We start from the raw sequence: 25,331 nt of genomic DNA, 5'->3' as shown, positions 1-25,331 counted from the left end.
GACTTTTTCTGAGTAGAAAGAAAATTAAGGGAAAAAAAATAAATATAAAACTCAGCGTGTGTTCAAGTTATTGCTTTCCTGATAGAGTTGAAATTGTTGGAATTAAATGGTACCATAACAGAGTTTCTGTTATTTAATTCCTAAGGCAGATCCTTGCTTGTAGGTATGAGAAAATGAATATATGTTGTGTAATTCCTATCTCACTGCGATGGTTTGGACATGGAATTATTTGTTAAAGCACATTTCTCTGTCAGGAGGCTTCTGCTGGAAATGTGTTAATTCTGGGAGATTTTGGAGGTTTTTTGTTTAGCCTGAAATGATGGGTTTTTTTTTAGTCTTGGGTTTAAGTCTTTCAAGAGCTTGCTTACAGGATCTTGTGAATGTGCATGGCCTGGCTGCCATTGGATAGTCCTGCCAGAGGAGATTTTTGGTGCTTTTTCTGAATGTTTTTGGTTTTTTTTCAGGTATGCAATGAAATGTTTAGATAAGAAGAGAATCAAGATGAAGCAAGGTGAAACATTAGCCTTAAATGAAAGAATTATGCTGTCTCTTGTCAGTACAGGAGTAAGTATCACTATGTTATTCCTTCTTCCTTCCTATAATGTAAAAGCTGTTACATATGATGCATATTCCATCAATTGCCTTGTGTGACATGCAAAAATGAACCCCCACTGGAGCCTCCCCCTGATTCTTGCAATGTGTCTGAAATGAGAAGGGGAAACCAAACTTGCTTGATCAGTTTGGGTCCTACAGAATGAGCATCTTTGCTGCAGAGGCTTGAGGGGGTGCCCATTTCTGAGGTAATTCATCCTCCCACCCTCCTGATGTTTTAAATATCCTTTTTAAAGTATTTTTCTTTGAAACTTTTCCAAAACACGATTCTGCCTTGTAAAAAAGGTTCCTTTTTTCTTTTTGTAGAGTTAGATAGTACTTTGGTGGGATCTAAAGTGCTCCTGCAGACAGAACTCCAGTTCATCTTCCCTTTCCTGTTAGTCCAATATCCAATTTTTCTCTTTTTGTTTTCTGTGCAGCTGAGTCAAGGTGTACCAAGCCATCTGTTCTATTTATAAATTGGATTAAAATGAGATTTAAAATTGAAACCATCACTGGTGTGTGCAAAAAGCCAGCACCTGCCTGCAGTTGGCTCCCTGGGGTCACTGGGTGGTGGCTGAGCTGTGTTGGGCCCAGAGGGTTCCAGGCAGGAAGGGAGGTGGCTCTGCCCTCCTTGCAGTGACACCGTGGTTGCCATGGCTACGGGGGATGCTGGCAGGAAGGTTCACTTCCCTCACCTTGTGGTGCATGAATTAAACACTGAGTGTGGGAGCACAGCCCCTGTGCCCACAGACAGGGGGGGATGAGGGTGAGGAGGAATTGTGTGTGGTTTTGTGCCAGAGCTGTGCAAAGAGCAGCATTCCCTGCATGGCCCTGAGCAAACTTTGTTCTGTGACCCCAGGGCTGTGTCCCCAGAGATCAGGGGATCTTCTCTGTGGGACTGACCTTGAAGATCCTCAAATCCAGGCATTACCCCCCCACTGCCATGGCCACCACTGAGCCAAGGAGAGCTTAGAGCCTCTTCCAGTTCCTAAAGGGGCTCCAGGAGAGCTGGAGAGGGACTTTGGACAAGGGGGATTGGCTTCCCATTGCAGGAGGGCAGGGTTGGATGGGATATTGGGAAGGAATTATTCCCAGTGAGGGTGGAATTATTCCCAGGGTGCCCAGAGAAGCTGTGGCTGCCCCATCCCTGGAAGTGTCCAAGGCTGGACAGGGCTTGGAGCACCCTGGGACAGTGGAAGGTGTCATTGCCTTGCAGGGGTGGGACTGGATGAACTTGAAGGTCCCTTCCAACCCAAACCATTCTGGGATCTGGGATTTATCCCTTCAGGCTTTTTGAGCAAGTTACCTGTTTTCACCAGAGATAAGGTGTGGTTTGTCCACGTTTGTCAGGATTCCTGAACACCAGTGGGGAGTGGGTCTGAGGTAGGGACTGGACCAGAAATGGAGGCAAATGAGTAATAATTGTCCCATTAACTTTACTTTGTGATTCTGTGGCTCCAGCACTGAATGTGAATTTGCATGTCTAGAGAGTCCAAGAGAAAATAGTTCAGGAGCTGCTGGTGGAAGCAGTTTTCTCCCAGGCCAGCACACAGGGAGGCTTTAAGCAGGGGCAGCAGCAGGAGGAAACATTTGTTTCTTTTGTAAGGGATTATCAGATCATTGGAGTGACATTTCTTTTAGATTCTCAGAAATCTGAAGGACTTTGAAGAGAGGTTTTGTCCAAAGTGCTGCTCATTCAGATCAGGTACACCTGGGCAGGAGAGGCTGGAGCACTTGGAATATGCAGAATGAGATAGGTGAGAAGGTGCTGGAATAAGAGAATTCCTTCAGTCCCTGAACAGAAGCTGGGAGGCTGCAGTGGCTCCTGGTGTGCCCAGGGACAGTTCTGCACTGCCCAGAGCAGAATGGAACTGGGAAATCCATCACAGCACAATTAGTCATTTAACTGGGAATCCAGATGTCTGTGCAGAATGCATAATAACAGCTGTGCAGATGACACAGCTGGTTGTGTAATCAGTTCTGTTAATCCACCTCAAGCTCTGGCATTCCCCAGCAACCCTGGAGTCAGTCATGGCTCTGTGGTGAGAGCAGCTTTCCATGGCCACATTTCCAGTGGGTTCAGCAGTACAACAGGCACCTCTGCAGAGCATCTGGAGCCTCTTGGATGGCCCTGGTGGCACCAAGCTGGGCTCTGCAGGGCTCAGTCTCCGTTGGTGCCTTTGCTGTGTCACTGTGGTGTAACGGGGACAAACTGTCACTGAGCTTTGGGTTTCCTCTCCTGCAAGACACAGGCCCCATCTTCCCCTCCCACAGAGCCCTCCAGGCTGGAAAGGCATTGTGAAATCCTTGGGAGGTCACAGAGTAGGGAAAAGATTTTACTTTCTGTTAAAAAGAAAAATACATTTCATTTCTGTGGTAGCCAATATTTGCCTGATTTCTGTTGAAGAACTGGAATGTGGAAATCACCAAGGTGGTGATGGACCCTGTGAAACCAGCCAGTGCCAAGGTGCTTGTGGAAGGGATGGTGATTCCATTCATCTTTTCCTGAGGGTAGGAGGGGATCATTCCATCTGTGTTGCAAGACTGGGGCTGTGCAGGGCTGTGCCTCCTCTCTGTTGTGGCTCCCAGTTTTTTCTTTGTGAAAAAACCTCAGCAGTTCAGCTGCCTTACCCAGATCTCCTTGAGATGATTTTGCTGATGGCTGCATTCAAGATTTCCTCCAAGGGATGAGAAATATAATCCCAGAATATCCTCAGCTGGAGGGCCCTGCTCAGGACACCCCAGGAGATCAATAATCTGGTTTTTTGGAGCAGAACAGGTACTTGGTTGGTTTTCATGTGTTTCAAGCAGTGACACATCTTTAGGTGACATGTCAGGACAGAGCTGCCCTCCAGTTAAACTGGGACACAGCTGCTCTGTGCTCTGCACACCTTTGTCCTCTGTTTGCTGTCACTTTGTGTCCAGTGCTTGGCTTTCAGGGAAGAATCAAACCCAAAGGTTTCCTCCTAAAGCACTTTTTAGTGTGCTAATGTCTTTAAAATACCACATTTCTACTTTTATTTTATGGTTGCTGTGATTTTTTTTTCCTTCCACATGATCTATTGCCACAAATTTGACTTCAGCAGTTCTCTGGATTCAGTCCAGGATTGCTTGGATGTAAGGAACTCTTTCCAAACTGGTCTTAATTCACACATTAATGTCATTATGTTGCTTATTTTCATCAGAGCAGAAAGTTGACTGCAATGAAGAATTGCTCTCCTGGGAAATTGGTTTTATTGCTTTACGTGTTCTTTAAAAAAATAACTGTAGGGTGTTATTTTTTTTAAATTTATTTTTATGCTGTAGAATACTCTTTTGCTGGGGTTTTTGTCTCAGGAAAATACTGCAGTACAGTTTTTCTCTCTGTTAAGCAAGGAGAGGGTAGTGATGAAATTAGGAATGCTTGCACAAAAATGAGTTATGCATCACATTTACACTTCCAGATAACTTCTATTTTTAAAATCCATAAAAATATAAGCAAGCTATCTTCTGGTGTAGAAAAACCTTTTTATTTGTCTATTTGTGGTGTTTAAATTCTGCCACTAAACCCTTCTGGGTAATTAGATTGCTCTGAAATTTTAGGAGCCCTGCTTGGGGACACTTCTGAATTACCCAGTCGATGCAGGAAATTAAGTTAATAATTCTGCTGAAGCTGCTGTTGTGAAGTTAAGTGGCAGCTACAATAATCCCCAACACAGAGTTCATAACCAGAGGTGGTATCTTGTGTTAGACACCACATCAGCCTCCTTATTTTTAGGGCCATTTAGGAATTTGGCTTTTTTCCTGGATGCTCTGCAGGTGTTTCACACCCATCCCTCCCCTCTGCAAGGGAGCAAAACACAAAGTGCAGTTGGCTTGGAGAGGGGCAGGATGTACCCTGGTGTGGCATTCACATTCTCTGAAAAATCCCTTTGCCCAGGAGTTTTCTCCTGGGAAGCTGAAAAGCCTCAGAGAAAAGGGAAACAATTCTTAATCTCATTTGATTCTCCTGTGTTTTGCTTGTCTGGGATGTGTTTGGAGGTTGTTTACCCACAGGTGATTGTTTCATTAGTTTCTGCTGTGAGTTGTTTTTACTCTTTGGCCAATCAGGGCCAAGCTGTGTCAGGACTCTGGAAAGAGTCACAAGTTCTCATTATTATCATTTTAGCATTCTGTGAGTATCCTTTCTGTATTCTTTAGTGTAGTTTAGTGTAGCATTCTTAAATATAATATAGATCATTAAATAATAAATTAGCCTTCTGAGAACATGGAGTCAGATTCATCATTCCTTCCCTCATTGGGACACCCTGCAAATAAAATACCCTGGCACTGTGGGGATCCCTGAAATACCAATTATAGATATACATATACATAAATAATATATATAAAGATAGAAACATATTTATAAATAGAAATATTTATAAATTTATAAAGATTTAGAAATATAAAGAAACCTTTCTATCTCAGCCCATGGAAGGATGGAGGGGCTCTGAAGTGTCCCTGTCCCTCCCTTTCCTCTCTGCCCAAGGCCACTGTGTTTTGCTGTTTCTAAATTGGGAAGGGAGCAAGTTCCTGTCAGAGATTCCCAGAGCTTTCCCTGCTCCATCCTGCAGCTCCAGGACATTGTTGGAGTCACGTGAGGCTCTGTTTCCTGCGGGGTGTCCTGGGCTGCTCTGCCTTTGGGATCAGATGTGGGATGGGGCAGCCCAGCCCGGCCTGGAGCACAGCCATTCCCAAAGGGATCACTGCAGAGCCACCAAACAGCCCTGCTTTGGTACCACAGGGTGTCCCTGCCCATGGCAGGGGCTTGGGATGAGATGAGCTTTAAGGTCCCTCCCAAGCCAAAGCATTCCATGGTTCCATCCCATACAGCTTTGGAGAAGAAGTTGAGGAGGTGACAGCCACCCCCTGGTCGTTAGCCAAGAGCCTCCTGGCTTGTGTCAGCAGTAGTGTGGCCAGCAGGACCAAAGCAGGTCCATTCTTCATGGGAAGGCTTCTCCAGGCCTGGCACAGCTGCCCAGGGCAGTGGTGGAGTCACATCCCAGACAGGATTTAACAGATGTGTGGATGTGGTATTGTAAATGCAGATCCACCAGCGAGGGGAGAGAGTGATGCATCTGACTCCATGTTCTCAGAAGGCAAATGTATTCCTTTATTATAGTATATTATAATAAAGAATACTATGTATACTCTACTAAAGAATACAGAAAGGATACTTACTGAATGCTAGAAAGATAATAATGAAAACTCGTGACTCTTTCCAAAGTCTCAACAAAACAATTCACAGCAGAATCCAATGGAACAATCTCCAAACATTCCACATGAACACAACACAGGAGAAGCAAATGAAATAAGAGTTGTTTTCCTTTTCTCTGAGGTCTCTCTCGTTGCCTTTCAGCTTCCCAGGAGAAAAACCCTGGGCAAAGGAATTTTTTCAGAGAATGTGAATGCCACAGATGTGGCACTGGGGTTAGTGGTGGCCTTGGCTGAATCCCTCAGTCTCAGAGGTGTTTTCCAACCTCAGCAATTCCATAATCCTGAATTAGCCCTTGTATCCAGCACAGGCCTGGTGCAGAGGAAGCTCTGCCAGCTGCTGCCATGGGGTTTTGAAGGTGTGCCATGGAGGTACCAGCACACGAGCAGACCTTGGGAACAAAGATGTGTTTTTCCAGTGGAATTTTTTACAGCTGCTTGTCTTAAACATGGGGTGAATTGAGGTTCAGGTGCATCAGGAGGTGAGGTAAAACCCATCCCTGCCCTGGCTGCTCTGCTCTCACCTCCTAAACCTGCTCCCACAGCCCTTGTGTTGTGGGTTTTGCAGGATCTGGATGTTGCTGTAGCTGCTTCCTGAACATTGTAATGCTCCAGAATCCCAGCTCCTGCCTGGTGTGTTCACATTCCTTCAGTCCTCTGTTGGAAATGCTGCTGGGGGGACAAACACCTTCAGTGTCACCTGGGCAGGGCCCTCACAGGGGGTCAGGGATTACCAGTGAAGCTGAATTTCAGGAGAGAACCTGGCAAATAGCACAGGAAAAATACCAGATGTATTTTTAGCTTCCCTAAGTCACACTTTGCTTTTTGCCCAAGGTGAACCTCTGCTCTTGCCTTGCAGGACTGTCCTTTTATAGTCTGTATGACCTATGCCTTCCACACCCCTGACAAGCTCTGCTTCATTCTGGACCTCATGAATGGTGAGCAAGGCTTGTTCACATGTTGATGATGATGATGTTACAGAAATTTTGGCTGGAGGATTGCTGAGATGGTTGGTCCCTCAAGCCTGGGCTGCTCTGTGAGCTGATTTATTCTGCTCTCCACAAACCAGTGTGTGGTACAGCCTTTGCTTGTGTGGAAACCCTCTGCTGGATTAGTCACTGAATGCAAATGTTTACGAAATAAATGCATTTTAAAATGGAGTTTCAGACTGATCAAATCTGTGTATGAACTTTCTCAGCTGTTTTGTCACCACACAGATTTGCAGAGGGTGGGGCTGTGTGATCTCCAGGTAATAAGAACCTACAAAAGCTGAGCTGTTCCCCCACAGTGTCACCCTGTCTGCCCGCAGGGTAAGATTTTACTGTTCACTTAATTACATCTCAATTCTCATTTCAGGAGGAGATTTGCACTACCACCTCTCCCAGCACGGAGTGTTTTCTGAAAAAGAGATGAGGTTTTATGCTACTGAAATCATCCTGGGCTTAGAGCACATGCACAATCGCTTCGTGGTGTACAGAGACCTGAAGGTAATGCTTGGTGGGTGCCTGAATCCACCCAGCCCCTCAGAAAACTTCCATGGATTACCCCTCCTGAAACCTTTCCTTGGCAGGATTATTTCTTGATCTGCCTGATTTTTATACTGAGTTTTTAAAGTCCATCTAATCTGTGCCATTATCCAGTTTAACCAGCCTGGGAGAGGCTTCCTGGGGGGTCACAGAAAATCCTGTGAAGTGTTGCTGATCTCCCTGATGGGAATGGTTTAGGGGATGTACTGTATTTCTGGGAGCCCTGAGAGAAGCCTTTGTGTGTGTGATGGGGGACAACAGCAGGAGAGGGGCTGGGGGGTTTCACTGACACTTGGGAAATCGAGGACAGGTCCCTGAGAAGAGTCCCTGGACCAAGTGGCAGCACAAGGGGATGAAAGTCTGCCCAGAGACTGGGAATAAAAGGTGTAAGAGCCACACACAGAGCCACCCTGCTGTGAAGAAAACCAAAAGCAACTTGAGGCCAGAATGGATTATTCATTTCTTACCTGCTTTGTGTTCAAACCTTGCCTGGTTATTCCCTTCTGTTATTCAGTATTTCATAACCTGTGGAGTTGATGGTAGTGCTCTGTGAGAACGTGGATTTTTATCTAGGAAGTGCCTGGTATATTGATGTTAAATAAAAGAAGGCAATTACCAATTACCAGGGAGTATTGATGTTTGAGTTGCTGTGCTGGGAGAGTTTGCAGTTGTCAGCTGGGGAATACCAAGCACTCACCTCCTTCTGTTGGTTTCCAGCCTGCAAATATCCTGCTGGATGAACATGGGCACGTGAGGATATCAGACCTTGGGCTGGCCTGTGACTTCTCCAAAAAGAAGCCACATGCCAGTGTGTAAGTATTCTGTGTGAGAGCTCTGCTGCACACACAGGTAGTGCTAAACCCATCCTGAACTTGTCTTTATAACTTAACTTTGCCTGAAGGGGAGGAATGACACTTGTGTGGCCCAGGCTTGCTGAGCTGGTGGCTCTAATGAGGTTTTTTGGGCTCCTGTCCCTGTTTTCCTGCACAGTTGTAGCAGCTGATGTGTAGGCATGGCTGGGAGATGACACATTATTTCAGGATGATTCACTGCTCAGAGAAGAACCTGACTGAGTTAAAGTACCAGATTGCTTTAATTGTCCCAACCTGGTAATTAAATATTCCCAAACTGACTAAAATCCTGGATTTATTGTGTCTTTCTCTTTCTGGATCTTCATGGAACTGGAGGTAAATTTTGTTCCTTTCTTCCTCTCACCATCAGGATTTAACTGGGATCTGAATTCCTGGAGTTGGGTGTGGATTCACATCCTACCTGGCACGTTTCATTCTTAGCTCCTCAATTGACCTGATTTAGTCTTGGAATTTATGCAAGAAGGGAAACTCCAGCCTGTCACACCTTAAGAGATTTGCAGTTCAGTATCTTCTTGAAAAAAGTCCACATGTTTTGAGTATGTCAAGGGTAAAAGCAATACCTGGTGGCCTCTTCTGGTGGTGCCCAGGGGTGATTTCAGGAGTGTCCTGTGCTCACAGAGGTGACACATAAAACCCATTGGAAGCAAAATAAAATGGTCAAAACGAATTCTTTCCAAACTGGGCTGTCTTATTGAGAGAATACTGATTTTTAATGATTTTTTTTCCCAGTGATAATGTTGGATGTAATGAATGCTTTGTGCTGTTGTGCTCTGCAGAGGAACCCACGGGTACATGGCCCCCGAGGTGCTGCAGAAGGGCACAGCCTATGACAGCAGTGCTGACTGGTTCTCCCTGGGCTGCATGCTCTTCAAGCTGCTGAGGGGGTGAGTGGGGCTCCTGCCTTGCCTTTGGGAGCCTGGTGGCCTCTGTGGGTGTCCCTTGGAACAGCAGGACATGGTGTGTCACGGGTTGGCTGAAGTGATCCCTCAGTGCTGGCCCATGTGTGACAAACCAGGCTTTTTCTTCCAAAGCAAACCCAGCCCAGGCATCCTGTAGCAGCTACAGGTGTGGGGCAGGAGGAAGGCAGGTTCTCTGTCTGCTCTTTGAAATGCTGCAGACAGCAGTTTGCTCCTCTCTGGCAGTGTTTTAAATGTGTTGCTCCTTGGAGTGCTCTAAGCAGCCCTGTTAAATCATGGGCTTTGTGTTGAGACCTGGTGTTGTGAAGTCCTTGGCTGCACTGATCCCTTTTTGGGTGCTACTCAGCCTTCCCTCCTGCAGGGTTTGGGCCAGGTACAAGGTGTGGATCCTTCCATTTGCTGAATCTGGCCTGTCACCTTACCAGTGTCCAAAGGTACACGACAATTGCAGCTTTGTCAGCAATTACCTCCTCATTAAACTCAGAATAGATTAATGCCATGGGATTTATCTGAGCAGTCAACAAGCACTGATGGGCAAGTGCTTGTTGAAAATGGCATCCTCAGTATTAATGGCAAACCAGAAGAAATCTGAGGCTTTTCACAGTGCTTCTCTGTAAAGATTGATCATTAGGTCATCCCGTGTCCTCACACATAATTAATTATAAGCTTTTATCTCCATGCAGACACTGTACAAAGGAAGGATAGTGTGTGACTTGTGAATTGAACTCTAGAACTGTATCAATTTAACATTAATTGTGCACAAAGCAGACTGTGTAAGGGTGCAAATAAAGAAAGAAGTGGTGTTTAAATTGCCAGTCTTTGGGCTGTGATTGTCCCTGGCAGAGATGTTCAGGGTGGTATCAGTGCTCAGCCAGAAGCCAGAGCATTATTCACGGTGAACTCTCATTCCTCATCTGTTCTGGAGCCAATTAAACACATCCCAAAACAAGGGCTGGGCACATGGTGCCATTTCTTGGTATTTGGTAAATTTAGTCTGGCACAGAATCTGCCCATAAGTCGCCAGTGAATCATTTTCTTCCCTGATCTTCTCAGAGCCTTCTTGTCAGAGTACATGAGGCTGTGTGGGAACCATTTACCTGTCATGCTGAAAAGAGAAAAATTGAAGTCCTGGTCCATCCATTGCATTCATCAATCAGAACATTTTTGAGGATAAAAGGAAAATAGCTTGGGAGTAGCAGGTCTCCAGTTGAAGCATGCTGGTACACTCTGCCATGTGGTAAGCCAGAATGCTTTAGAATAGCTAATTAATGGAATTGATAAGTGAGTAACATTTTGATTGTGAAAAACATCGTCCCCTCAAGGTTTTAAAGAAAAGAAGCAGGGAATATATCCTAAATATAATCAAAATGTCTCTTACTACAATACTGCTTCTTTCACGAGGGACTGTGTGATAAATCTCTAATGGGTCACAGTCTTCCATAGCTTAGAGGAAAATTCAAATTCAAGCCAGAATTATAAAGCAGGAAAGGGATGAAGCTGATAATTTACAAGATACCATCAGATATCTTCCCAGTGGCTGATGCTGTGGGATCTGTGATCTCTTATCTCTTTACTCTCCATGATGGGGAATGGTGAGTTCAGTGGGTCATGCTCACCTTCCCTATAGAAATCCTTGGATTTAAATCCCTGGGGGTGATGGCTGCTCGGGGTTTCTTTGTTAGCTGAAAACTGTTCATGTTTTGGGGAGATAGATGTAATTGGTGAGGCATTTGAAGCACATCTTTAAGGCCAGATCACTGTTGAAGAATTACCCAACTTTCTGTTCACCTTCCTGTGGATCAGATTCCTCTGTGGGGCAGGAGTGATGAGGGGGAAGGATGGGACTAACAGGATGCTCCACTCTTTCCTGGCATTGCCCCAGCTGAAATACCCTGATATGCTGAGGCTTGGCATTTATTTATTAGCATTCTTTTTCTCCCTTCCACAGGCACAGCCCTTTCAGGCAGCACAAAACCAAAGACAAGCACGAGATCGACCGGATGACGCTCACCGTGGTAAGGGCTCAGTGACATCCCCGTGTTCCCTGAGCTCCCATTCCCCCTAAAACTGGAACTGCCCCCCTGCTCTCCCTGAGAGCTCTAGCTGCACGGGGGAGAGCTGTTTCCAAACAAGAAAGCAGAGCACACCTCTTCCATCATGGAGCATCTCTTTGTGTTTCCTTTCTCCACAGAACGTGGAGCTCCCGGATTCCTTTTCCCCTGAGCTGAAGTCCCTTCTGGAAGGGCTCCTGCAGAGGGATGTGAGCAAGAGGCTTGGATGCCAAGGAAGAAGGTAGGTGTTGTCTTCTCCTTGGACCTCTGCCTTGAAAAATTTCCACTTCTCTGTCAATGAGTGAATTCATTTCAAGTAAAAATCTGCTTCCTGTTGTGAGGATTTTAATTTTGGAAAGAGAACATTACAAAGTGCTGCTGCATGGAATTACATTTCAGATTCCTTCGGTTTGGACATGTTTTTTGGACAATTTCTGTCCTTAAAGCCTTTCCCTGAGTTCCCTACAGTCATGCTTGCATTGGGTGGTGTTCCTGCTTCTCATCCCTTGGTTGTTTTTCTGGTTTTGCCTGATCTGTTTTGGCATGAAATCATATGACATGACTCAGACATACTGATAGGGAAAATTTATTGCTTATATTGTATCTGTAATGATAGGAGCATATTACAAAAACAAAAAGAAAAAAATCCAAAAAACAATCCCAAAACCACCAAGCAAAATCTGGGAATATTGCTGGTGCTGCCTTTGTCACTTGATTATTCTGAGGAAGAGAGCTTTTGTTTTGTTTCTTGACTACAAAACACTCCTTGCTCCTGCCAGGCTCACCTTGCTTGTAGCTGTTCATGAAATTATCTCCTGCTTCAAAAGCCAGTGTGAGAGTGACATGGAAAAGGAGAGGAGTAAACAACTGTTGAGAAACCATTGGGATGTGTGATAACAGGGAGATGGTCACACCTGAGCCTGGGGCTGCCTCCAGTTCCAGTGGGAGATTCAGAGGGTTTTTGTTTTGGAGCCCTCTTTGGTAATGACCTGAGATTGCTTTTCCCTGGGAGATAACAGGAGTAGTTGATTATTTTCTCATATAATTTGTATAATGTGGAGTAATCTGGTTATTTACAGACAGTGGTTGGGATCTGACCCAGATCCATGTTTGGGATCTGACCAGAGCAGTGGTTGGGATCTGACCTGGATCCATGTTTGGGATCTGACCCAGATCTTTGGGATCTGACACAGATCAGTGTTGGGATGTGACACAGATCCCTGTTTGGGATCTGACAACAGAGGAACTTTGTTTGCTGTTGGAAAGGAGTTCTTGCCTGCCAGCCCTAGAGCGCTGTTCCAAGTGTTTCCACCTGAAAATCTTCTCTCCTGTTGTTTACTGAGGAATTATTTTCTTTTTTTTCTTACAAAAAAGAGCGTTTCCCTGATGTTCTCAAGTGATAGCAATGTGACCTTTGAGGGCTTTGTATTCCTTGAATACACTTGAAAAGCTCCTTCCTTTGTTGACTTCAGTCACTTCTGTTTTGCAGCGCACAAGAAGTAAAGGAACATCCTTTCTTCAAAGGCATTGATTGGCAGCAAGTCTATTTACAGAAGGTAAAGGATAAAGACAGTAATTTAACTGACTTGGTAAAGCAATAAAAGGAAAATAAACCCAAACGGGTACTGAACAGAAAACTTGAGGGTTGCAGTGCCCAGCAGAGTGCTCACTCACACTAATACAGGGAGGGTTGTTGATGAATATTCATTACTACAGATCTTCCTGATTGTTAGGAGTAAATAATAACATTTCCAGGCTCAAATGGCTGCATGTTTCCTTTGCTGTCTCTAAGCTGGGGAGTTTTATCCCCAGACTTTTGAAGGAGCTCTAATTAAAAGAAGTGCCAGAAATTTTGCACTGAAGTTTAATTCCAAGGGGGGCACTCTGGCACAGTCAGGTGTAATCTGTGCAAAAAACCCCAAAGTTGTGCATGACTACAGCATGGAGTTAAATAATACCCATTAATTTGTCTTTAATGATGCTGATTTCCATTTCTAGTACCCTCCCCCCCTGATTCCTCCCCGGGGAGAAGTCAATGCAGCAGATGCTTTTGATATTGGCTCCTTTGATGAAGAGGACACTAAAGGCATTAAGGTACCCAACTCTCAGTGCTGGAGGGTGGCACTGGGGCTGCTGTGCTTGGCTTTCCATGTGTGTGTGGCATTCCTTTGCTTCAGGGCTCTGGATGTGCAAGGAATTCCTTCAGGCTGGGAGAATCAGTCCATGCTGGCACCTTGGGCTGGTTCCCCTGTTTGTTGCTGCTTTCCAAGTCCTTAAGTTTTTAGGTTAACTGAAATCTACTTTCTTACCAAAAGTTTTATGTGGCATAGAAAGTGTTTCAAATAGTCAGGAAAGAATTGGGAGAGCCTCAGTTTTTCAGTTTTTATGGTTTGTGTGTTTAAAAGGTGGGATTTATTTCTGGTAGCTTGGAGAAATGGAGCTAAACCTTATTTTAATAGTTGAGTGGTCAGAGAGTGCCAGGGAAAACTCTTAAAAATGACAGACTGTGTTAATAGTAGCAATGTCATAAGTTAGAAGAGTGGTAAAAGAAATTTTCAGGTTCTGATATTATCCAAAATGTGATGAAAATAATATTAATTATATTAAAAAAGAGAGAAGTGAGAGCTGCTGGCCCCTTTGGTCCTCACATGAAGGGGGTGACCCCCCTGTGAATTCCTCCACTCTCTGAAGTTTCCCTGGGATTTTGGGGCAGCAGGGCTTGGGTCAGTGCCCTTCATTGTTTTCATCACCCATTTCTGCAGTAGAACAGACCTCGTTCTTGTTCTTACAGAAGTGAGTCAGGAGGGAAACTAATTGTTCTAAACTTCATAAGGAAGAAGCCCCATTAAGCACTCACTGAGCCTAAAAGGGAGCTCGTCTGTCAGTGTCACCTGCTGTGGTGACAGAAGTTGGCACAGAAAAGTGCAGGGAGCCCAGGATGTTCTTTATCCCAGAAAATTCCACATCTTCAGCATCAATGTTAGCCTGGCAGGATTCCAGTCTCCTGAAATTCTGCAGTGCCAGGATCCAGAGGAACATTTTGCAAGGAGGAACCAGGGAGTCTTTTTATTCCTTGAGGGGCTCAGAGATTCTCAGTGACATGATTCCTGTCATGGAATGTGAATCACCAGCAGGTCAGTGCTGTGTCATCTCCAGTTTGATCTCAGAATCTCATAGCTCAGGCTGCCCAGGGGATAAATTTACCCTTGGGGGTGAGTCAGGGAGGGACAGCACAGCCCCCCTGGGTGTCACAGGCTTCCAGAGGGGACAGGAGGATTCCTGCCTGAGTCAGCTGCCAGCGAGGTGCCAGGAGCCCTCTGTGCCCTGGGCACCACAGTTTGAACCCCTTGCTCTCCTCCCTGCTCCCTGGGGTTGTGTTTATCCTGCAGAGGGTCCTGTGGCCCCCAGAAGAGCTCAGGAGCTTTGGGGTTATGAGGGGGAACCCTCTGGGGGTGCCTGTAGCTGTTCCCCTCCCTTGGGTTCCAAGGGAGATCTCCTGGGTGTGTATTTTCCTGCTGGGATATAGCATGGATCTCTGAAAAGGAGGAGAATATGAATTCCAGGAGTGTCTGGCCTGGCTGCAGCAGGAGAATTAAGCTGTTCCTGCAGCTGTTGGTGCTGCATCCACACAGCTTCAGTCTCCTCCAGGGATGGGCATTCCACCACTGCCCTGCTCAGTGCTGGGAAACCCTTTTGGTGAAGGAATTTTTTTCCTGATTTTCTTCAGTGCAATTCAGTTTAAGTACTCAAAGGATTAGTGGAGAAAAGAATCCTTATACCAGTAAAATTGAGATCTGCAACACATGCTGATGAATTCTGAGGGTTAATTATTGAGAATATAGAGCCAAGCTGTGGAAGCATGGAAGGCATTGCTGTAGAAAAGGTATCTTTGCACTTACTCATGGAGTTTTTGGGCTGGGGAAGTTTTTGTGCAACAAAATTAAGAATACTGCTGCTTACATGGGAGTAGTTATTTAAATGTCTAGAGAGCATTATGGGGCAGTGTTGAGTGAGGATTTTGGAGCTATCAAACCAAACAAGTTTTGAGCAGGTGGCCTGTTCTCTGCACATAAATTAATATCTTTGCTTAAATTAGTGTCTGTGCTTCTCTTGCTTGCATCTGTTTGTTTTGTGAAGGTTTGAGTTCAATCCATCGTGTAAAATAATACTGTTGCATGGGTAACTATTAACTGTTGGGGATAAGAGTAGTGAAAGTTATTAAAATGTTGGGTTTTTTGTTGTTTTTCTCTTGCAAGTTGCTTGATAGTGACCAGGAGTTATATAAGAACTTCCCTCTGGTAATATCGGAGCGTTGGCAGCAAGAAGTAGCAGAAACTGTTTATGATGCAGTAAATGCAGACACAGATAAAATTGAGGCCAGAAAAAGGGCTAAAAATAAGCAGCTTGGCCACGAGGAAGGTAATCTGTCCTTACACTTCTCTCATCTTTTGCTGCTAGGTAGTAATTCCTGGGTTTGGAGTTCTCCCATTGCTGTCATTCCCAGGAATCGTTAGGATTTGTTTAATTGCTGTCGTGTTGCTTAAGATGTTTCCTAATGTTTTGAAATGCTGAATGATGACATCAGGCTTTGGAAAGAGATTCATGGAATCATAGAGGCCTGGAATGGTTTGGGTTGGAAAGGATTTTAAAGCCCATCCAGTTCCACCCCACTGCCATGGGCAGGGACACCTTCCCCTGTCCCAGGTTGCTCCAAGCCCTGTCCAAGCTGGCCTTGGACACTCCAGGGATGGGGCAGCCCCAGCTTCTCTGGGCACCCTGTGCCAGGGCCTCCCCACCTTCCCAGTCTGTGGGGTTTGATTTCCTGCCCAGGAGCTGGGAAGGGCCCCAGGAGGTTTTGCACAGCAAACTGCAGCTTGCACGGGGGTATTACATCAAACCCCCAAACTTTGGAGAGCGCTTTTAAAACTTCCTCCAGTGAGATACTTCTTTAAGAGCCAAGTGCTGTCCTCGTCCCCTGCTCTGCAGCCACAGCAGCTGTGCAGTTTGGGCAGAGCTGGGGCTCTGTGTGTGATCTGAACCTGCTGGGGGCACGGCAGGTCCGGGGCTCCATCCCCTTGGCACAGGGCTCTCTCAGAATGCTTTCAGCTGCACCTCTGGCACTTTGCTAACCTCTCCTCTTGGTTTAGATTATGCCCTGGGGAAGGACTGTATCATGCATGGGTACATGCTCAAGCTGGGGAACCCCTTCCTGACTCAGTGGCAGCGGCGTTACTTTTACCTCTTCCCCAACCGGCTGGAGTGGAGAGGAGAAGGAGAGTCCCGGGTGAGTGAGGGGCCCTGGGAGCTCTGCTGGAAGGCAGGTGGAGCTGGGACACACCTGGAGAGCCCAGGAGCTCTCCTGGGGAAGGGGTTTTCTCTGAGTAAAAGCCCATTTGAGTATCTCCTCTCCTGTCTCACTGTAGTTAACGCATGGCTTAGCTGCAGACAGGAGACGTAAAGTTGACTTGAGAATCCTTTGTTTGTTTTGTTGTGTTTCTAAAGGATTTTGGTAGTTGATGGTGTTGTTTTTCATTTAGGACCTCTGGAGTATTTATACAAAAAAACACAAACTGGTAAGGTGACAAATGCTATAGCATTTTGTTTCCAAGAAAATGCTATAGTGGCTGTAGTGTAGCCCAGCTGTGCTCATGTGCAGGGCAGATAATTTGTATATTTAAATTAAGGAAGTTTGGAATTTAAGACATTGTGTGCTCTGCAGTCCATAGGGAGAGTTTTCCTGCACACTGCTGTGTATGTTCTCTTTGTAAGTATTCAATGCTGAAATATTCCCTTTCAGCTCTTTGAAGTAGTGAAATTGCCTTTTTTTTTGGTAATAACAGTAATGCTTGAAAAATGTGTCAAATTATATGCAACTCTTGAGGGAAAATAGTTAATATTCTGTTTGCAGACACACCTATTTGTAGATTCTTATTTCATGCTGTCATTACTGGCTTTTAGAAGTGATATTTTGTTGTCACTATTGAAGCAACCAAGCCCCTTGTAAATCTCTCTCTTACCTTACTGTCTATCTTTAGTTCATGACCCAGCCTTCAGAAATAAATGTTTGTATAATCACATTTAATGTTCATCAGGTAATTCATGTGGATAGTCCAGGAAAATGAGGTAGTGGCTTTCTTTGATGGACAACAGCATTTTTTTCAATTAATTCTCTGCTCTTTTGCAAATGCTGCAGCAAAACCTGCTGACAATGGAACAAATAGTATCTGTTGAAGAAACACAAATTAAAGATAAGAAATGCATCTTACTGAGAATTAAAGGAGGAAAACAGTTTGTCCTACAGTGTGAGGTAAGACTTGATTTTTTGATAACTTGATCAGATTGTTTTGCATATGATAAACAATTGACAAGTTTTTCAGCTCATCCTCTTGCATGTTAAGGCACTTGGTGAAGCAGAGCTGAAGTGTTCATCACTCTTGAATTCTGAAAGCAGGAAACCTGCAGCTTGCCATGGATTTCAGTGGTATTTGGGACAAAATGAGTTGGGTTTATTAAATAGCTGAAAACTCCCAAACTTCTCAAGCTCCAAGGGCCTCGTTGGCTCATGTCTCACTTTGGGGAGCTGCTGGAGCTCATGTGTGGAAGGGGGGAGTGCTCAAATCCTCAAAACATTGTACCAGCTTTCATTGGGGTGATGGAGAATTGCACGTGGGCAATATCCAAAGTTGCTCATCCCTTTGGGAAATTAAAATATCTTCCCCAAAGTGCTGTCTGACAAAGAATATCGTAGATATTTTTGCCCCTGACGAAGGAGAGGAATGATGAGGAGGACTCCACTGATAAACTAAGGCTAATTAATTACTTTATTGTACTATATTATTCTATACTATATTACACTATATTACATTACATCTAAACTGAATCTGCCAAGCACTCAACTGCACTCCCCTGCACAGCATCTTGTGACTGTCAGCCCACAGTCCCGACACACACACACCTGTGTTAGGAAAATTAATCCACAAACACCAGAGGTTTATGTCCGAAAAGGAAACAGAGGAGTCCTTTCTGGCTTTATTGAATAAAGGGAGAGGCCATGGGGCATTCCCCTGGGATCTCTCCAATTTTTGGAGGACTCAGCCTCCCTTTTTATCCCAATTTCCTGGCCACATTTCCCTTCTCTCTTTCCCCATTGGCTGAGGTACTTGAGAGGTACAGACTTCCCAGAGCACCTGATCCCAAAGATTTCCCTCTAATGTATAACCCTTCCTTTTAACTTTTAATTCTTGCAGAATTTAGGAGTTTTTCTTCCCCATTGTTTCTTTCATCTTTCAATGCCTAATTTCACTTATCAGCAAACCTAAAGTTTATTTGTAAAAGCAAGTATCTTCTTCCATTCATCAATCAGTGGAATCCTTCCCATTGTTTCTTTTATCTCCCAGTGCTAGTTTTATCTCCCAGCAGACCCCCAGCTGGTTTGTAAAGAAAAATCTGCCATTCCTCTTACCTGGATTCAATTGGTCAGTCAATCAAAACACTCACACCAGAATCTAATTACCAATTCTCTTCAGGTAAACACCCTTCCATAATGCATTACACTTGTGAACAAAACAGGAGCAGCAAACGAGATAAGAATTGTTTTTCCTTTCTCTGAGGTTCAGAGAAACCCAGAAATATTCTTGGGAAGAACTGTGCCTTGCTTTTCTCTGTGAAGAGAAATGTGGCTACAAGAGAAGACACCACTGGCCCCGTAGCATAAAGTGCCAAACTCCTTCTGTGTCTCTTGCAGAGCGACCCCGAGTTTGTCCAGTGGAAAAAGGAGCTGACAGAGGCTTTCACCGAGGCCCAGAGGTTGCTGCGCCGGGCTCCAAAGTTCCTCAACAAATCCCGCTCCACAGTGGTGGAGCTCTCGAAGCCCCCGCTCAGCCACAGGAACAGCAACGGGCTGTAGGAGACACCCACCACCTTCCCGCAGGGAGAGCTGCTTGGTGCACCTGCAGAGCGTCCCAGAATCCTTGTGAACGAATGACTTTGTGCAGTGCTGGAGGCGGGATGTGCCTGGAAGAGGAGGAGTTCCGTGTTTACAGCGCGGCGTCGCGCCAGGACTCTGTCTGCGGCAGGGGGGACCCTGCCCCTGGCAGCAGCAGCAGCGCTGGAGGTCACCAAGCCCAGAGGCTGCTCCTTGCTCCCCACCCCCGGCGGGGCCGAGCTCCGTCCCTCTGGAACTACTGATGGAAGGAAGGAAGAGGCTTTGTCCCTGCCGTGCCCTGGCTGGCAGGGGGGTGACGCTCCCGTGGTGACACCGACGGACCGTGGTGGGTGCCCCCCCTCGCTCTGTGGTGTTGCCGTGTCCTTGCCGACCATTACTGCTGACTCTCTGATCACCTTGCTCCATACTGCTGATGATCAACAGTGTGACTCTGATGCACTTCAAAGTACTGAATTCTTAACTGTCCTGTGGTTTAAATGTTATTGCTACTTCATGGGAGCGTTGAACTCGAATTATTCCCTGGGTTTGTTGTACTCACTAATAGTAGCTACCACCGTTTTGCTTCTTCTACGTATATGCAGTACTATAACTGACACAATAGAGTAATAATTGGTGAAGAGGAATTTATGGTAGCTTCATCTAGTGCTCTGTTGTATAAATTGACTATTTTAGCACAGTTTTTAAAGAGCAGATTCCTTTTGACAAGTTTACAGTGAACATAAAAGACAGTTCTTTTCCATTTCAGGTCAACTGCACTTTTTAAAAAAAAAATATTAAAAAGAAATGATTCAAATCCAGTGCATTCTAGAGCATGTGCTGGGTTCAGGTGTGTGTGGGTACCTCGGTACGTATCCCGGATCACTCCTCAGTCCTGGGACTCGGGATCCTCCTCTGCTGTACACAGGTGTGTTCCCATAGCATAGAAATCCCCAGAAATCCCCTGGAGCCTGGCCCAGGAGGTTCGTGCACATATCACAGCTCAGCTTGGGAAAGGATCTCTCATTTTCTGTTCTGAAGAGTTCAAACTGCCCACAGTGAAAGCAGTGTGAGAAAACTGAGCATGGACGAGCTGATCAAACGCCAGGTTTATGTTAATCCTACCTGAGGCATCAGGGTGGAAAGTCTTGCTGGAGGAAAGATCTCATCCTGAGCTGTCCCACCGCTTCCCCAAGCTGGGCCTTGCCCTGGGTGTTGTGGTGGTTTCTAAGAGAGAAGGTCAGGGCTGAACTTAAGCTGTTTTTCCAATTCAGTGAGCAGCTTAGAGAAGATTTTTCATCCCAGCTACAGAGCTACAACTCTCACAGTCCCTGAAGAGAGTGGAGCTGTGCCTGTGTCAGTGGGAGTAGAAGTTGTGCGTGGTTTGTCGAGCGTGTGTGGCTGTCAGATCACCCCAGAGTTCCTTGGAGAAAAGTAGGAAAAGTGGCTCTGTGTGCTTCTGCATGGGAGCTGGGTTTGCTGCACAGCTTGTGCAAACCCTGGCTGACCACCTGGGGCTGCACCAAAGGGAAAATGCATTCTGGAAAACACCCCCCTGAGAAAGTGGTTTCTTTCAGTGATTTTTTTCCCCCCCCCCCTATTTATTTTCTAAATTATTCTGTGTAAACAGCACCAGCCTCTCTGTCATTCCTGTTGAGCATCTCAGCTCCTCTGGAAGGAGCAGTGTCAGAGATGATTGGTCAAAGGTTGGACTTGATGATCTTGGAGGTCTTTTCTGACCTAAAATAATTCCATGATTCTTTGTGTGGTATTTAAAAAATGTTTGGGATACAAAATGCCTCATCCTGCTGGCTGTGGTTCAGCTTTACCATGCAATGCTTGTATTTTTCTCCTTGATTTAGGAAAAAGCCCTCAGATGGTGTTAAAACCTTCTCACAGTTCTTGTGTAACTTGTTTTTACTTCCTTAGTCCCTGCTCAGTCCCATTCTTCTCCTTCAGTTATTTTCCATGGCTGGATTTCACTCTCTCTCCCTGTCAGCAGATTCCAGTGTCAGTGAGGGAGGAACAGGTCATCAGCTGGGAAATTGTGCCTCAAACCCAGAGATTTTATATGAAATGAAGGCTGTGTATTGTCTTAGGGAAATACATTTATTTTGAAATGTGATGGAATTGGGATGGCCCTGGAATATTCTCATTATTGTGGTCTTTGCTGCCCTGTCCAACCTGCAGTGGGAGGGGCAGGAAAAGATTTGGATTTCTTTAGCCAGCTGTGATTTATTGACAATTGAAAATAGCTTTATTTTTGTGACTTTTATCTAACTGTGCAGCTAGGAGAGGAGAGGTTATCACAGTACAAACTCCTGATTGAAGGTGGGATCCCAGTAAGAGAGGGGGCTCTGTGTGGAAGTGACTGGATGTGCTGGTGTGGAGGGAGAGCTGGAATTGCACCCTCCAAACCAAGAAATCCTGGATGCTGCCCCAGACTGCTCCTTCCTGGTGTAGGAACCAGAGTCTCTGAAGTTTTTGTTTTGGACAAAGATTCCTGGTAGTGTTAATCTGCAGGAGGGTCTTTGGCTGTGTGTTTAGGATCTCTCATTTATTTGCCAATTATTTTGCAAATTCATGAAACTGTTAAAGGAGCATTTACTGTGGGGTGTTTTTTGTGGTTTTTTTTTTTTCAATCCTTCATCCAAGTGTTTGCCATCCACTTCTCCAAGTGTAAATCTTCTTCCTCTTAGTTGTGTTTGATCTTTTTGTGTTCTTGTCCCTGGTCCAGCAGAGCCTCAGCTGCAGGCTCACGGCTCCTTCCCAAAGTGCTGCTGTGACAGAAGCTGGAGTAATGCTGGAGTGGATCCAGCTGGGATTGACATTCCTGGTATGTTCCCCCACCCCCCAGCAGGCTTCAAAAAATCTTGGAGCAGGCTAATAATAGCTGGAAGTGTGTCTGGGAAGGGAAGCCTGGCAGGTAGGGAGAGAGCAGTTTAGGGGATAGATCTTGGCTTAGTCACATTTGAGTTTTCCTGAATTTCTTGGGGCTGCCCTGAGCAGAGACAGGAGTTGGACTCTGATGATCCTTCTGGGTCCCTTCCAGCTCAGGATATTCCAGGATTCTGTGGTTCAGCACCTCCCCTTTAGAAACCCAGTGGAAGATTTTCCTCTCCCACTTCTACTAAGGGGGGAAAACCCAAAAATTAAATGGTGAGGTTGGGTTTGGCTTTGAGGTAAATCAGAATAAATCAGGTGTTTGCAGCCCAGTGTGGAGGTGGTGGAAACACAGGTTTGTGCTAAAAAATGCTTGTTTTGGTTGTGATCCTGCCCACGGTGGCCAGTGGTGCCCAGAGGAGCTCTCGGGGTTGATGCTCCCTGAGCAGGACCAGCCCCAGCATCCTCATTCCTGGGGTTTGCAGGGAATCAGCTCATGAGGAGTGAAATCCCTGGAGCTCTGAGTTGCTCTTTCCCTGGCAGCTGCTCAGCTTTAGGGGCAGGTTCCTTGGTCCCATGTCCATATCCGTGTCCTGCAGCCGTTGGCACGGCGGTGTCACCCCCAGCACGTGGCAGTGACACAGCCCCTCTGCCTCTGAGGTGTTTGCACCCAAAATATCCCCAGAGGAAGGACTGTTTGAAGTGTACAGTAGACAAGAAATTATTCTAGTGGTGTTGATTAATGTAAGGAATGAGTCAGTTCTACGAATTAAAGAAAAAGAAAATCTGAGAAGCGTATTTTGACAAAGCATAGTATTAATTTTAATATTGTAAAAAAAAAAAGGAAAATATCTAAAATATACAGAGAAAATATGTATATCCAAATGTCTGAGGAGTTTCAAGATGATCTACTTTTGTTTCCTGTTGGTTTCTATTCCATGGTGTACATATTGTGTGGATGGAACATCGGCTGTTTTAATACTATTGTTAAATTGTATTTTTATTTTGTGTTGAACTAATCATCACAGACTCAGCTTTATTTTGTTTATGTAAAGGTTGCTATGCTCTGTAGGTATAAACCCGAGAATTCTATTTTAACAGAAAAAGCATTTTATATTATTTATTAAATACATGTTTCTCCAACTTCTGACATTCCACAGAATTTCTGCTCCGTATCTGTATGGAAGTGGCAGCTCCTTTCAAGCAGGATCAGCCAGCTTTATTCTGTTTTTCATGACAAAGTAGGGATAGATTTCCTGAGCCTGTGCAGCCCTTCTCTCCCTGCACAGGGACTCCAGGCTCAGTCAGAACCATCTCAGGTGGAAAACTCCTGCAAATCCACCCCTCTATGGGATATTTCCAAATTTCTCCTTTATCCCTTAGCATTCCCAGAGCAAGTGTTTATTCACAGGAGTCTGTGCTGAGTTAAAGAGAATTAATGACCTGAATTGGGGCAAGGAGTCAGCGTGGTGTTGGATCCAGCTCAGCCATCAGGGAGTTGCAGAGCTCTGTCATTCCCAGGGGAAGGAGCGAGTGGAGGGAGAGCCTGGACACAGGGCTGGGCTGCAGGACCCAAAATGTCCTCGCTGGAGATGGGTTTGGTGTTTCAGGGGGATCACTTGATCCTTGAAAACAGGATCCTGAGGCAGGAGCAGTGCCAGATCACTGTCCTAGAGCCAGGGCCAGGGCAGGACCCTGCTTGGTGTCACATCTCAGGGGGGTGGCGGCCAACAGGGACCCTGCAGGGACTGTCCCTTGGCGTGTGGGGAGGGTGACACCCACGCAGGAACCCTCTGTGGTGCCATCTCCCCGGGAGCTGCCTCTGCTGGGCACACCTGGGCACATCTGCAGAGCCAACCCCAGCACTGCTGTCCCCAGTGAGGTACAGAAATAGCCCTAAATTTATCAGGTCACTCAGTTCCTAAAAATAATTCCAGTTGTGAGCCTGGCCTGTGCAGCTTGAGGAATACTTGAGGAATTCACATTGTGTGCTCTCAGTTTCCACTGTGGTGGGGCTGGGGTCTGTGCTGGTCAGGGCTGATCCCCGTGGCCTTTCTGGGTGAAATGTGGCATTTTCCATTGCCACATTTCCATTGCCACACTGCTGCTGAAGTTCTCTGTGTGCTGAGGGGGAATCCCTGCTGTGCTCCCTGGAGTAATCTCTGCCTTTTTTCCCTGTTTCCCTCTCTGATCCCATTGGATTTTGGGGTGAGCTGTAGCCCAAGCTGTTCCTGGAGGGAGGGAGGAGCTGGCAGTGCTGGTGGCATTGTGGCTCCTTAGTGTCACCCCTGGAAAGGTGCCGTGGTGGGGACAGTGCTGAGAGCAGTGCTGCTGGCCTGGGATGTGTCCAGGCAGGGATTTGGCAGAGAACCTGGGGACAGCTGCAGGAAGGTGGCTTTGTCCAGGGCCAGGTTGGTCTGGGTTTGTGTGACACGTTGTGTTTCCAGGCTGGAAAAGGAGATGGGCTCTGAGGTATGGGCTGGGAAGAGGCTTTCCTGTTGGTAGCAGGCATCTTCTCCTCAGGGAAAGGGAGAGAGCAGACAATGGGTGAGAAGGCACCAAAAAATGTGTGTGAAAAACAGAATAAAGCAGGAGCATCCTCGGAGAGGGGATTTGTGAGCACTTCCAGTGCCTCACTAGGTCTTTAAAACAAAAAGGAGCAGATTCACACGAACAGCTACTCGCGATGAAGGAAACGATCGAAAGAGAACCTGTCCAAAATGTGTAATTAATGGTAAGCGAAGCCAGGATCTGTAAATAACTTTAGATATTGTATCGATGAGATCATTCCTTGTTTTATGTACTTGGCTCTTTCCATATTTATTGTGGGGAGGAGGGTCCCATGAGCTGTGGCCTCGCTCCTCACGGACTGTCCCGGAGTTTACAGCCCCGTCGTGGCGGGTGTGCCACCCTCGGTTCTTGCCGCCAGTATTTTTTTAACGGATTATTTTGGCACAGCTAAGCTGCTTCTGTGTGTTGGTCAGTACAACTGCTCTCCTACGACCAGACCCCAATAAAAACCGTCCTTTGCGTGTGTGCCTGTGTCCCGTTCTTTCCGTGTCACCCGTCCCTTCCCGCGCCCACCGTGAGGCTGTGCTGGGATGTACTGGGATGTACTGGGATGTACTGGGATGTACTGGATGGACCCCACTGCCCCATGCACAGGTAAGTCCCTTCCTCCAGCCCTGTGCATGCTGTTTGTCCTGGTTTTACCAAGGGCTGTGTCCTGCAGGTGAGATGGTGCTGGCTGTGCCAGGACTGGGAGGTGTGTGACAGGTGACCAAGGGTGGCCTTTCATGAACAGTGGCCAGGCTCCCTCGTGGCTGCAGTGCCAC

General features: G+C 46.0%; 2 protein-coding genes across 2 annotated transcripts in view; both read left to right on the top strand.

The window, feature by feature from the left end:
• Nucleotides 1-25,032, top strand: part of GRK3 (G protein-coupled receptor kinase 3) — a 61,227-nt gene extending 36,195 nt beyond the window's left edge. The window contains exons 9-21 of the mRNA XM_059863913.1: nucleotides 465-564; nucleotides 6,686-6,764; nucleotides 7,183-7,313; nucleotides 8,070-8,164; nucleotides 9,001-9,108; nucleotides 11,090-11,156; nucleotides 11,333-11,433; nucleotides 12,682-12,748; nucleotides 13,191-13,286; nucleotides 15,449-15,611; nucleotides 16,340-16,476; nucleotides 17,386-17,499; nucleotides 18,937-25,032. Coding sequence (XP_059719896.1) covers nucleotides 465-564; nucleotides 6,686-6,764; nucleotides 7,183-7,313; nucleotides 8,070-8,164; nucleotides 9,001-9,108; nucleotides 11,090-11,156; nucleotides 11,333-11,433; nucleotides 12,682-12,748; nucleotides 13,191-13,286; nucleotides 15,449-15,611; nucleotides 16,340-16,476; nucleotides 17,386-17,499; nucleotides 18,937-19,098 — 1,420 coding nt within the window. The 3' untranslated portion in view covers nucleotides 19,099-25,032. The remainder of the gene's footprint in view (nucleotides 1-464; nucleotides 565-6,685; nucleotides 6,765-7,182; nucleotides 7,314-8,069; nucleotides 8,165-9,000; nucleotides 9,109-11,089; nucleotides 11,157-11,332; nucleotides 11,434-12,681; nucleotides 12,749-13,190; nucleotides 13,287-15,448; nucleotides 15,612-16,339; nucleotides 16,477-17,385; nucleotides 17,500-18,936) is intronic.
• MYO18B (myosin XVIIIB) overlaps nucleotides 19,200-25,331 on the top strand; it is a 64,222-nt gene continuing 58,090 nt past the window's right edge. The window contains exon 1 of the mRNA XM_059863864.1: nucleotides 19,200-19,305. Coding sequence (XP_059719847.1) covers nucleotides 19,200-19,305 — 106 coding nt within the window. The remainder of the gene's footprint in view (nucleotides 19,306-25,331) is intronic.

The sequence above is a fragment of the Haemorhous mexicanus genome, chromosome 19 (genome assembly GCF_027477595.1).
Source record: "Haemorhous mexicanus isolate bHaeMex1 chromosome 19, bHaeMex1.pri, whole genome shotgun sequence".
NCBI classification, from domain to species: domain Eukaryota; kingdom Metazoa; phylum Chordata; class Aves; order Passeriformes; family Fringillidae; genus Haemorhous; species Haemorhous mexicanus.
Note: the sequence above shows the minus strand (reverse complement) of the source record. Positions and strands in the feature narration are given on the sequence as shown.